The following is a 13212-nucleotide window of genomic DNA, read 5'->3' on the forward strand; positions in this document are numbered from 1 at the left end:
GCCTCTTTAGGTCTGGATGGTTAGGCTTGGAGAGCATGGCTTAAAAGGAAATGTCAAAGAAGGGGGAGCCAACTTCTCCCGACATAGTGGAAGTTGAGAGGCTTCTGCTTGGTGGGGAGTAGCCAACAGGGGCAGAGGAGGTCAGGGAAGAAGGGTAGACTGGAATCCGGGGATCAGCGCTGCTGGTATGACATTCTCAGCATCAGATGGCTGAAGTTCCTTTCAAAATAAAATCTTTCTGGCAGTGTTTCACTTTAGGTGGTTTGGGGGTGTTGTGTCTGTACACCTTTTGTGATCGCCTGTGACACACACAGCCTTGGGTCTCGGCATTTGAAGAGAGAAGACGTGAGGGTGGGTCTGCTGCCGGGTGAGGTCTGCAGGACGGGGTGGGCGGCGCACGCAGGATGGTCCGTGCCTGGTGCACTTCACCAGTTCAGCAGAGATGGGCACTGGTAGCCAGGTGCCTCCACGTGTGTTCCTCTCTGCCCTTACCCACTTCATCCTACCTTTGAAAGGACTGGGAGGGGAGCTGGATTCCTCTCATTTGACTCTCAAAAGACTGGCTCATCCCAACGGACATCTTAGTGATAATATTTTACATAGTCTGTGATTATTCTATTCATAGTGTTCACAGCATTTACAAGATCTTTCCATGTTAAGCACCATCGATGTTACCATCTTCTAAAATGGTTGCCTCATGTTCTTATTGTGGGACTGTGCCATGACTCATTTAATCACATAATGATGGAATTTTTCAGAATTGAGAAAATTTTAAACTTTTACCAAAAACATTAGACCGAATGCTCACGTATCTAATTTTTGTCTGTCTGATGATCTTTTCAGTATTAACCTCCTGAAGTGGGATAGCTGGTTTGTTTATAGCTTATGCATGTGTAACACATCCACTCCCACCAGCGATGTCTGCAAGTGCACGTGGCCAGGATGCGTTGGTGAGACGTGTTGGCTGCGAGGAAACATCTCCTCCTAATATTTGTGTTAGGTCCAAACACAAGAGCTGTAGGCTAGAGGGGAATCAATCTATTGATTGATTGAGCACTGTGAACCAAAGTGACTCTTCCACCTTCCCAAATAGCGCAATATTTAAAAATTGATCCTTTTATCTTGTAGATGATCCAAATGGCAGTTTAATGGAGAGTCTAGTCGTCTTATGGAAAAAACATAACATGGCTATAACCAGATTAATGTGTGCAGGTTGTATATTGTAACTCGGAATTGGCCTTTCATATTGTGTCTTTGAAAATGGCATCCTTAGAACATGGGACATGTGTTCCTCCCCTGATTTAGCTTTGGGAATAGCTTACATTTCAACTGCATTTTGTGGTTGGATAACTCAGGAACTATTAGTGACTCTGCTGTTGGAGTGATCTTACCATGCATGCAGAAATGACTTGGGGAGAAATAGAAATGAAAAAGTGATTATTAATTTTTTGTAAAAGTTCAGCATCTCCATCTGAAATAAGATTATAATTATGCTAATTACAGGACATTTAAGGAAAACTGTTTGTCTTTAGTTTAGTGGAGAATTCAGGCCTGCTGCCACCCAAGCTCTATCCCTGCTCAAATTAAGGAACTATCAAGCAACCTTTTTCCCTCTTACTTTTTAAAGTCGTGAAACATTACCTATACAAAAAGTGTATAACACATAAACGTACAGTTTAGCAAAGAATTTTAAGGTGAATAGTCATGTAACATTCACATCAAGAAATATGTCATACAATCTCCCATGTTTACCTTTTCTTAAAACAATTATGTCATTGAAAAAATGATAGAACTACACATGTACATGCAGTAAGAAGGCTTCCCCAGTCACAGATAACCACAGTAACCAGCAGAAGCAGTGCTGGGGAGGGAGATCGGGGAGCTGGAGCCTAGGCAGAATAGTGATGGGGAGAAGCATGTAGCCCTTGCGTGCATTTTTTGCAGTTTCTCTGATTCTTTGTATTATCTTATTTCTGCCTTAAGATAAACGTGGGTGAGATGAGGAACATCTACCTCACTGTTCTCTATCCAGAGAGGAAAAAAGAAAATGTGGCTGTGAGTTTTCATTTACTGAAGGAACATGCAATAATTCCCTTGTCCTGTGTAGCTTTGTGGAGTTCTCATTAAAAAGCTGGATAGGGCTTCCCTGGTGGCGCAGTGGTTGCGAGTCCGCCTGCCGATGCAGGGGACGCAGGCTCGTGCCCCGGTCTGGGAGGATCCTGCATGCCGCGGAGCGGCTGGGCCCGTGAGCCATGGCCACTGGGCCTGCGCGTCCAGAGCCTGTGCTCCGCAACGGGAGAGGCCACAGCAGTGGGAAGCCCGCGTACCACCAAAAAAAAAAAAAAAAAAAAAAAAAAAAGCTGGATAGTCACAAGAGAAATTTTTAAAACAAGTTGAGTTTAAAGGATCCAAAGTAGCTCCTCTTATATTATGTTCTCTGTTGTCTTGGTGCATGTAGTCTGTTGATTATATTGTGTGTGTGTGTTTGTTTTTGGATTCAACAGATTGCTGAGCTGGGTGAAATAGAATACATTGAAAACCTACGTCTCCTTCGAGTTCTCAATCTTCTAAGAAATCCAATTCGGGTGAGACATCCTTTATGTTGGGGGCAGGGGAGAGGGATGAGGACTTTCTTGAAATTCTTCTTTATGAAGTGCTTTTGATAGAACATCAGGAATGTGAATAAGGTGTGTTTATCTTCATTCTCTATTCGAAGGTGTAAGCAAAGTCGCACCTATGTACCACCATAGGTGTATGTACAGCCTGAAATTGAATACTGGTTGCCTACTCTGTGTGGTCATTTGGGACTCATCTGGGTGGTAATAAAGATTTTCAGGCAGGAACTATTGAGATTGTAGAGTAACGTCCTTTTACGTGAACGAATGCACGATGCCTGAGGTGTAGACGGAACGTGGTTCCTATTTTATAACGGGAAAGTCTAAGATTAGACACTTAAAGAAATTCACCTGGGGATTGTTGTAAAATTGGCATTGTAAAATGATTATAGAGAAAAATCATATATTTCCTACTGGTTCTTCACCTGTGGATATCAAACTTTCAGACTTTTTCAGGATTCTCTTTTTTTTTCCCCCCCAGTGATAGATTCTTTCTCCTCAACTCTGTCCCTCCCTCTTTGTGCATATGTCATTCATTCCCCTTTCTATCTATATCCTTCACTCGCTTTTCCATAGACTCTTGAATTTGTATGTATCTCTGAGTACGTTTCTTTTTGTGTGTGTCTTGAGAAACGTGTCCGGGCCGGCAAAAAAATCAAAATCAAAAATGAAAAATAAGATCTAAAAATAAAAACAATGTTTGGTATGAGAATAGTGGCAGGCAGTTTAAAAGCATCCCCGGGAAAGAAAGGGTTTAAAGTGGCCATCCCTCCCAGTTGCAGATCCATAAAAAAGCATCTAGGTGTTTGCATAAATAAATAGCACAAACCCTTTCACATGTTAACTCATTTATATATAAACTTCCCCCACATTTGCAGTTTGAAGTACACAAAAGGTACCATTGTATATTCATTTCATGTATATTCTCATCCTCAAAACGCATCACCCACTTAATATCTTTCCCTTCAAAGAGATGTAGCTTCTTAATACAAAATAACTGTAATTATATTTCTAAAAGGCAGGTAATCCTAACACAGAAGATGATAGGGAGTAATATGGAGGTTTTTCTATAAATGAATATTTTATTATTGTAAAACAAATTCATAATTAATGATACAAATTAATATAAAACAATACAAAGTAATAAATAATGAGAAATTAATGAAACTCTTTGGAATTAGAAGATAGGGTTTGGATCACTGGCCATAGAACCTTAGATGAAATACTTCACCTCTCCGAGCCTTAGTTGTTTTTCTCTTTAGAAATGAAGATAATCAGAACTGTCCTGCTTATCTCACAGGGAGATTAATAAGATCACCCATTTGAAAAGCCTTATAAGTTACAAGGCACAGTCTGCATTTGAGTTGTTAATATAAGGGGACTGGTAAGCTGAAAATGTAAAGACCTGTGTGTGTGTGTGTGTGTGTGTGTGTGTGTGTGTGTGTATGACAGCATTAGTAGGTGAAAGCCCTAAAGACCTATGCAGTGTGTGTGTGTGTGTGTGTGTGTGTGTGTGTGTGTGTGTGTGTGTGTGTGTGTGTGTGTGTGTGTGTGTGTGTGTGTGTGTGTGTGTGTGTGTGTGTGTGTGTGTGTGTGTGTGTGTGTGTGTGTGTGTGTGTGTGTGTGTGTGAATGAGTGAATGACAGCGTTAGTAGGTGAAAGCCCTAAGCTCATGAAAGTAGACTGCTAGTGGAAAAGGAAGGTAACTGACTAACCCTCTTGACATTTTAAACAGGAAAAATCTGACTATTGTTCCTTCGTAATCTTTATGCTACTTCGATTAACAGAATTAGATCAGAAGAAGATAAAAGTGGAAGAAAAGGTATGTAATCGTATCATTTCCTGTGTTTATGAGTTGATAGGCTCAAAAGCTCATGCTGCCTGCTGCAAGACCAATACAATCCATAAATGATTACATAACAATATGTACATTCATTATTTAGGGGGCGTTTCCTTGTCCTAGGATCTGTTTAACCCTCTGCAGAGCTGAGCATCAACACACATGCAGTGAAAGCCCTGCTCTTGGTACAGAGAAGAGACTGGCTGTGGGAAACAGAAGCAGCCTCCGTGTACACAGGCTGGCAGCAGTATAGCCGACAGTTAGTTTGGATGATAGCTATCATATTTGGAGGGTGTGTGATCCTATCTGTGTTACTCTAAAAGTTCACTTAATAATGAAGTGAATTATAATGTCATTCTACCACATCATCGGAAAGGACTCAACTAAATCAATACTCTGATTTTTAAATCCTTTATTCTACTCTTTAAGATAATGATTCTTCTGGACACAAGTTGAGAGTAACCAGACATTGAATGCTAGCACCTGCCAGCCCCTTCCATACCTGTGGAAGCTAATTTGTGATGCTGTCGTGACTGGTGTCAGCTGAAATCTCCACTAATGAGGGGTTTCTTACACTGGATGCAAATTTGAGATGGGAATGAAAAAGCAGGTATAAATATGCAAAGAGGCAGATATTCCAGTTCATAAATGCCTTTCTGAAATTTTGGTTAAAAAATAGTTACAGATGCTAGTCTGTTATCATTCTCTCACTCTAAGGCACTTATTAGATTTCTCTTTCCCTTTAACATTGTGCGAAAGGAATAACATTTAAAACCATGCATTAGATAAAGGTATGGTAGACAAGAATAGCCGGGGGACAGAGAACTGTCCATCGTGGGGAAAAGGCCCATATCTTTTTTTTTTGCGGTACGTGGGCCTCTCACTGTTGTGACCTCTCCCGTTGCGGAGCACAGGCTCCGGATGTGCAGGCTCAGCGGCCATGGCTTACGGGCCCAGCCGCTCCGCGGCATGTGGGATCTTCCCGGACCGGGGCACGAACCCGTGTCCCCTGCATCGGCAGGCGGACTCTCAACCACTGCGCCACCAGGGAAGCCCAGGCCCATATCTTTGAAAAGAGAAAGTTACACTAAAAGAGGGGAGGTTTAGTAGAATTTGAGATTATAGGAATAGTTCTTGGCATGATGGCATGAGGAAAAGTTCTGCAGTAACAACTACCTGGAATCTAGAACTATGAATTTTATTTCTTTTCATACTAAAAGTTGAAATGTTTACTATATTAACGGTCATCTTAGACTTTAGAGGTTTTGATTTTGTTTTTCCTTTCAAACCAGGGAGTATAAAGAAATAGGTGACCAAGGGACTCCAGCTCAATACTTTAAAATAATTATTATTCTTTAGGTTTTAGGAAAGTTAGAGTAGACATGAAGACAGAACACAGATTCCTGGTCGCATGTCTAGGACATTTCATTAAAGAAAATCTAAGGCTTGTCTTCCTTTTAAAATGAATTTTTTTCTTTTCCCTTTGCATTTCTAATTCCGGAAAAGGTCGCGGCAGTGAATAAGTACAACCCTCCCCCAGAAGTGGTCGCAGCCCAAGATCACATGACCCATGTTTTCAACAGCATGATGCAGCCACAGAGGATCTTTGACAGGTATTCCTTAGGGACCCTTTGGGTAGAACTCGGGGTAGCCAGCACAGGACAACCTCATCATTTCCCTAGCCCTCTATTTTGTGACCCATTCCTTTCTCACCTCTCTGAGGGAGGGGATCAGGTCTTTATTTGACAGGCTGTGTAGTCTCAGGTATAGCATATTATCATCACATGTTTGAATATTGGGCTCACTTGTTGGCATTTTCCCAAGTGTGGCGATGAGTAGATTCAACTTCCCTCTTTCATCTGGACCCTTGAATGGTGGCTAGCCTGTGACATAAGATGGTGAAATGAAAAAGAAAAAAAGTTTGCCAACTTTTCTGCTGTAGGATAGAACCACAGACCTTAGACTCATTAACAGAGAATTGTGATGATCTCTGTCCATTGTCAGTTTCTCCTTAGCTGTGTGTGAATGCTAGATACCTGCCAAAGAGCACCCAAGACCGCAGGTTATACATTAGAGATCCCTAGAAGGAGGCCCTCTTCACCTAAGGGAAACCCGAAACAGTCTTTACAGTGATTGCCCTGAGCCCCAGGCAGCCTAGCAGGGAGAAGTCACCCAGCTTGGTTGAACACAGGAACAGAATCTCTCACCTCTGAGTTCGAAGACAGATTTACCAGGATTTCTCCATATCTTTTTAAACAGTCTGTTGGAGCAGATGGCCATTTACGCTATAAGTATAATACAGAAATTCTATCAATGCCCAAAGGCGTTTTAAAATTCCTTGTAAAATCTCTTGGTTATAAATGGCTTCTCTTCTTCATGTGGTCTGCTCCTGTACTTCACAGTTGGTTTCCCACAGAGAGAAAATGTTTTATTTTGCATCCAGGGTATGATTTTTTACATGTAATTTAATAATGTAGACGTTGACAGTTTTTTTTTTTTTTTTTTTTTTTGTTTTTTTTTTTTTTTTTTTTTTTGTTTTTTTTTTTTTTGTGGTACGCGGGCCTCTCACTGTTGTGGCCTCTCCCGTTGCGGAGCACAGGCTCCGGATGCACAGGCTCAGCAGCCATGGCTCACGGGCCCAGCCGCTCCGCGGCATATGGGATCCTCCCAGACCGGGGCACGAACCCGTATCCCCTGCATCGGCAGGCGGACTCTCAACCACTGCGCCACCAGGGAGGCCCCGTTGACAGTTTTATATATTTATGGTAGCTCTCTAGGTGAGATGATTTATCATTTATTTGCATACATCTGGAAAAGCACATTTGATTTAAAAGAAGGGCATTTATGTCCTCATTGTATTTCTTTTCTAGTTTATGAGATTGCTAGTTGTTTCATGCTTTAGGGTACATTTATATAAAAATATGTATCAAAGAAATTTACAGCAACGTCTGATAAACACGTATTTCTGGATCATTTCTGGCTGTCAGGCAGAGAAGAGCAAATGGCCAAGCAGCCCCAGATGCTCCGGGATAGAGCAGGGCTCACTCTGAAAAGCTCATGGAGGCAGGAGCAGGGGTGCCCTGCCCTGCCCACTCTGGGTCAGGACGCAGCTCCCTGGCAGCCCCAGGAGTCAGGAACCCTAACTCTTGGTCTTGGGACTTTTAGGCTGTGATATTGGGGAATCACTGTCCCCTCTTCTGGCGGGATTGGGGTGAGGATCCAATATTGAAATGACACGGCAGAACCTTGACTCTGGCCTGGTAGTCAGTGATAGCTTTCTTGCTCTCACCTATGACAATGTTCTCTGGGCTGATCTTGTACAAGCCCTGTCCAAACTCTGGAATCAGCCATTTCTCCAAGAAGCCCTGGCTTGTTTCAGTGAGAAATGGTATTTCCCAATCATAATGTGGGTGCTAGAGACAAACATGGCACTGGGTTGATCATTGTTTCCAGGTCTTTTAGTGGACAGAGCTAGGAATATATTTCCTTCCCTCCCTCTCTCCCTGCCTCCCTCCCTCCCTTCCCTCCCCTCCCTCCCCTCCCCTCCTTCTTTCCTTCCTTCCTTCCCTCCATTCATTGATCCATGTATCTATTCTTTCTTTCTATCTATCCATCCACCCATCTTGCCTATTTGTACCTACCTATTACATCTCTTCAGTCTTTTATATCTATCTAATCTGTATCTAGATAGATCCATCTATAGCTAGATGGTAAAACACCTCCTGAATTCGTATTGGTACAATTCAATTTCAAGACTATAGTTGAGCTGTTAGTTAATCTCATCTCTGTTACATCTGTATCTCCTTTTCTCCCTCACCAAAGACACAGAGGAAGATGGAATTAGAATATCCCGTAATTGCTCTTTTTTAAAGTCCCATATTACACCACAACAGTATCAGAATACCAGAAGTAATAATTACTGAAAACATGAAAAACATATTTTGCCTATGTTCCTCCCATTAACCATTCCCCCATTGTTTTTTATTGTGGTAAAAATATATATATATATAAAAAACACATAAAATTTGCCAATTTAACCACTTTAAAGTGTACAGTTCAATGGCATTAATTATATTCACAGTGTTGTGCCACCATCACCACCATCTGTTTCCAAAACTTTTTCATCAGCCCGAACAGCAGCTCTGTAAACATTAGGCAGTAACTCCCCATTTCCTGCTACTCCCAGTCCCTGGTCACTTCCAGTGTACTTTCTGTCTCTATGAATTTGCCTACTGTATATATTTTATATAAGCATCAATCACTCCATTTTAAAAATAGTGTACTGTATTTATATTGTCAGAACATATATCCATCACACACTATACTTTCTCCTGTGCTGTCATTTAGTCTTAGTTTTCTGGGTAACGGCATATTTGTTGCTCACTGCCAGCCCTTACAACCGATGCCTCCTCTTGAGTCATTTTGGTTGTATGAAGCTTGTTCTCTAGCAGATTCCTTAGGAAGAGCTGTGGAATCAGTATCTCTTGAAATCTTGCATGTTGATAATATTCTCTGCCCTTTACACTTGGAAGTCATTTTTGCTATATGTAAAGTCCATGGCTCACACTTTTTCCCTTGAGAATATTATAAGGGTTTCTCCATTTTCTTTTAGTGCAAAATATTGCTGTCAAAAAACTGGTGACAATTTAATTTTCTTCCCCTTATAAATCATGTGTTCTCTTTTTCTAGCTGCATAATCCCCCCAGCTTTTTTTAAGTCCAGTAATTTTACTAGACTATGTCTTGGTATTATTGTTACAACATTTATAGCCCAGTTGTTCTAGGCTAATATTCTCAGGTATGTTGTATAGTGTTATTATTTTTTTTTAATTTCAGAAAGGTTTTCTTGAATGACAGTCTTTAATATTTGTTCCTTAGCTTTGGTTTTCTTCTTCAGGAAGAAGGTCTCCTTTGCCTATCCTCAATATTTGTCACTTTCTCTCAAAATTTTTTCCTTTAATTACTTAAAAAAATTATTTTGAGGTAATTTTAGATTCACATGCAGTTGTAAGAAATAATACAGAGAGGGCTTCCCTGGTGGCGCAGTGGTTGAGAGTCCGCCTGCTGATGCAGGGGACACGGGTTTGTGCCCCAGTCCGGGAAGATCCCACATGCCACAGAGCGGCTGGGCCCGTGAGCCGTGGCCGCTGAGCCTGCACGTCCGGAGCCTGTGCTCCGCAACGGGAGAGGCCCCAACAGTGAGAGGCCCGCGTATTGCAAAAAAAAAAAAAAAAAAAAAAGAAAGAATACAGAGAAATTCTAGATATCTTTCACCCAGTTTCCTCCAGTGGTAGTATCTTGCTTAGCTAAAGTAGAATATCAAAACCAGGAAGCTGACATTGATACAAGCCACCAACCTTCTCAAGTTTCACCAGTTTTGCATGTACTCCTGTGTACATTTAGTTCTATGCGATTTTATCACATGTGTAGATTCATATGAGCATGACTCCAGTCAAGATACAGGAGTTTTGTCACATGGAACCCTTTGCTTCCCTTTTATAGCTACAGCCACCTCCCTCCTGCTCATCTTCCCTAACATTTGGCAACCAGTAATCTGTTCCCCTTCTCTGTAATGCTGTCATTTCAAGAAGGCTATATAAATGGAATCATAGCGTATATGTATAACCTTTTGGGGTTGACTTTTTTTTTTTTTTAAACTTAGCCTCTGTCGAATATATCAATGGTTCATTCCTTTGTATTGCTGAGTAGTATTCCTTGGTATGAATGCACCACAATTAGTTTAACCAACCATCGAAGGACATCTGGGCTGATTCCAGTTTTTGGCTACTACAAATACAGCTTTTATGAGCATTCACGTGTAGGCTTTTGGACATTGCAGTTTCAACCTGCCTGCTTTCTGCTGGATACCCATTGTTTTGGGGTTCCCTTGTTCTCAGACACTGCCCATTGCTTCCTGCTTCTTCCTCTTGCCCAGCTTCCAGTGCCATAAAAGTCTTGCAGGTTTGTGTCTTTTCATCTGGTTTGTTATCCACGTTTTCCAATGGGCTTTTGTTCCCAAGTTTTTCTGTTTTCCTGTGAGTATTCAGAGAGATTGAAAAATTATGCTGCACTGCCCCCATTCTTCACAGAATCTATACCTCAACCGTGATTTTTTTCAAAATATTATATTTTATTCCATATTTCTAGAATTTGTGTCTTGAGTGGAACCCAAACACTTCAGCTCTGCATGTTGCAAGAGATTTTATATAAATTAGTCCTTTGGTCTTTTAGACCAGAAGCCATGCCGAGATTCATGTATCAGCTCTTACTTATTAGTTGTTACTTTGAGCAAGTTAATTAACCTCTCTGTACTTCAGTTTCTTTATGTGTTAAGTGGGGATAATGATAGAATCATCTTCATTAGCTTCCTGTGATAATTAAATGAGGTAATGCATGTAAGACGCCTAGAATAGCACCTGGCATATAGTAACTGCTCAGGTAAATTTCAGTGATTACTGTTTTCTTTGCACATGAGTATTCCTTTTTTTTTATTGGAGTATAATTGCTTTACAAAGTTGTGTTAGTTTCACATCTGTGTTCTAATTCGATAGATATAGATGTTAAAGTTTACCTCTCAGAGGGCAGTCTTATTTCTTTCATTTTGAAGTTCTTGGGGGGGAATACTTTATCAACCAAGAATTAATATCTCTTACCATATTTTTCCTTTAAAAAATCTTGTTAAGGTAAATTTTTTTGCTATTTTGCAGTCGACTTGCTTCTGAAAGTAGGACCATCCTTCCATAGAGTGTCTACATATAGCAAATGCTGGATTACTGGATTAATTGTGATTGTGACATGGACACTTTACACACTGGATGCATTAATATACATGTCTGCTCTGCCCTGTTGCAGCACCCTTCCTAGTCTGGACGCCCCTTATCCCATGTTGGTATTAGCTGGTCCTCAAGCATGTGGTAAACGAGAACTCGCTCACCGCCTCTGCAGACAGTTCAGTGCTTACTTCAGATACGGGTAAGTTTCTTTATTGGCTGGTAAGGCTGTAAAATGTCGGATATTGCTAATGTTGGCCATTAAAATGTACATAGAAGGCTTATGAGCTTCTTTGCCAGTTATTACACTGTGATATTCACTGTATTTTTTTTTTTTTACTTTAATCCTCCAAATGTTTTACTTAATTCAGTGACAGCCGAAATCACGCTCCAAGGTTTGAAAATACACGTGGTTGTAATCAAGCATCGTGGTGTTGGAACACGGGCTCCTCCTCTTGCCATGTGGTGTGACAGCATGAATCCCAATGTTGTGATGATGGTGGGTGGGTCTGTGCACCAGTGGCAGCCTCTCCTAATCTCTGTTGGAGCTCACGCTGCCAGCATGTCAGCTGCTTTATTTCCACGCGGATCTTTCTCTTTTGAGGCATATTTCAGAAGGAAGGAAAGAGAAATGGCAGCAAAAGATTTCCTTTTCCTTTCCTTCAGGTTAGCATTCAATACACTTTCAGTTTTCTGGAGCAGATATTTTGCTGTGTGGTTCCCTAATGACTCAGTTAAAATAGCAGAATATATCCAAAAGACTAGAACCATCCTAGAAAATCTTCAGCTGGATTTACAGACTTTTTAAAGGTGTCTGGGTCTCAGATTTAGTTATTGCTGTGACCTTTTAAACTGGTTTCCTCTTTTATTTTTTTACGTATGGCAAAGACATTACTGTTAGATAAGTGATGTTTGTCAGTGAGCTGAGAATGTGACTGCAAAGATATATAGGACAGCAAGAAAAAGAAATGCTAATTATTTTCTAATGCTGTTGCATACAGGTTCCTTCCCTTAAGCTACACATATTCAAACAATGTAAATACTATTTTAAACAGGTCCAGTTATCTAGAGATCTAAAATTACATCCCTCATTCGAACAACTCTAGAATACAAATACTATAGAATAATTTACTCATTAATATATTCTAAACACCCTGAAGCAACCAAAATAAATTAAAACTTAATATCAGAATTAAAAAGTACAGAGTGTCATTATGCTCATACAGCGGTACTGAACCTGTTTCAAAAGATAAGTGGAGCACAGTGAATGGACGATCAAATTAGGGCAAAAAGGTGTATCCTGACTATCGTGCTAATGTGTAAACCTGGAACCTTTCAGCAAACCAAAGCTTTGCTGAAGACTTTGGTTACATAAAGACTTACATAAACCAAAGCTTTCCCTGGTTAGAAGTCCTTTCACATCTCTGACACCAATTCTGTTGCAAATGGTTCATAGCCTATCCTTCATATTTGTTTGTGATATGCGCTCTGAGGCACGCTGGGCCAGATGTGCTCTTAGAGGTGTTTATTAACTCATCATCAAGATTCTGATCCAGTGGCCTCAACATTCTCACCTGGATAGGCCCCCTCAATGTTCATTTTCATTAAATCCTGCTTTTCCCCTATTAGAATGTCTATCTGTCATGCTTGGGATGATGTATTTAATGCCTGTTTCCCCTGCTCGACTGTAAGCCCAATGAGGGTGGGGACCAATGTCAGCTTTGCTCACCACTGAGTTCTCATTGTTCAGCAGAAGGCCAGGAACTTAATAAATGCAAGAGAAATATTTGCTAAATGAAAGACTAAGTGATTGAGTGAATGGATGGATGAATGAATTAATGGTATTATGTGCAAAATTTAGTGGGAAATAACTGTGGTAAGAAGCATAGGTGGTTTTTCCCAGCCTCCACTGATGGATACATGGAGAGATGAAGGGATTCATTCATTTGTTCATCCATTCTTTCAATAAATATTTATTGAGTTCTTCC

The 13212-nt window shown here is 40.7% G+C and overlaps 1 protein-coding gene across 1 annotated transcript in view; it reads left to right on the plus strand.

Annotated features, from left to right (window-relative positions):
• LRGUK (leucine rich repeats and guanylate kinase domain containing) overlaps positions 1–13212 on the plus strand; it is a gene marked incomplete at both ends in the record, with an annotated part of 121658 nt that overhangs the window by 46793 nt on the left and 61653 nt on the right. The window contains 4 exon segments of the mRNA XM_079711855.1: positions 2505–2585; positions 4351–4437; positions 5962–6068; positions 11307–11426. Of these exon segments, the coding sequence (XP_079567981.1) occupies positions 2505–2585; positions 4351–4437; positions 5962–6068; positions 11307–11426 (395 nt within the window).

This window comes from Hyperoodon ampullatus, assembly GCF_949752795.1.
Source record: "Hyperoodon ampullatus genome assembly, chromosome: 9".
NCBI lineage: Eukaryota > Metazoa > Chordata > Mammalia > Artiodactyla > Ziphiidae > Hyperoodon > Hyperoodon ampullatus.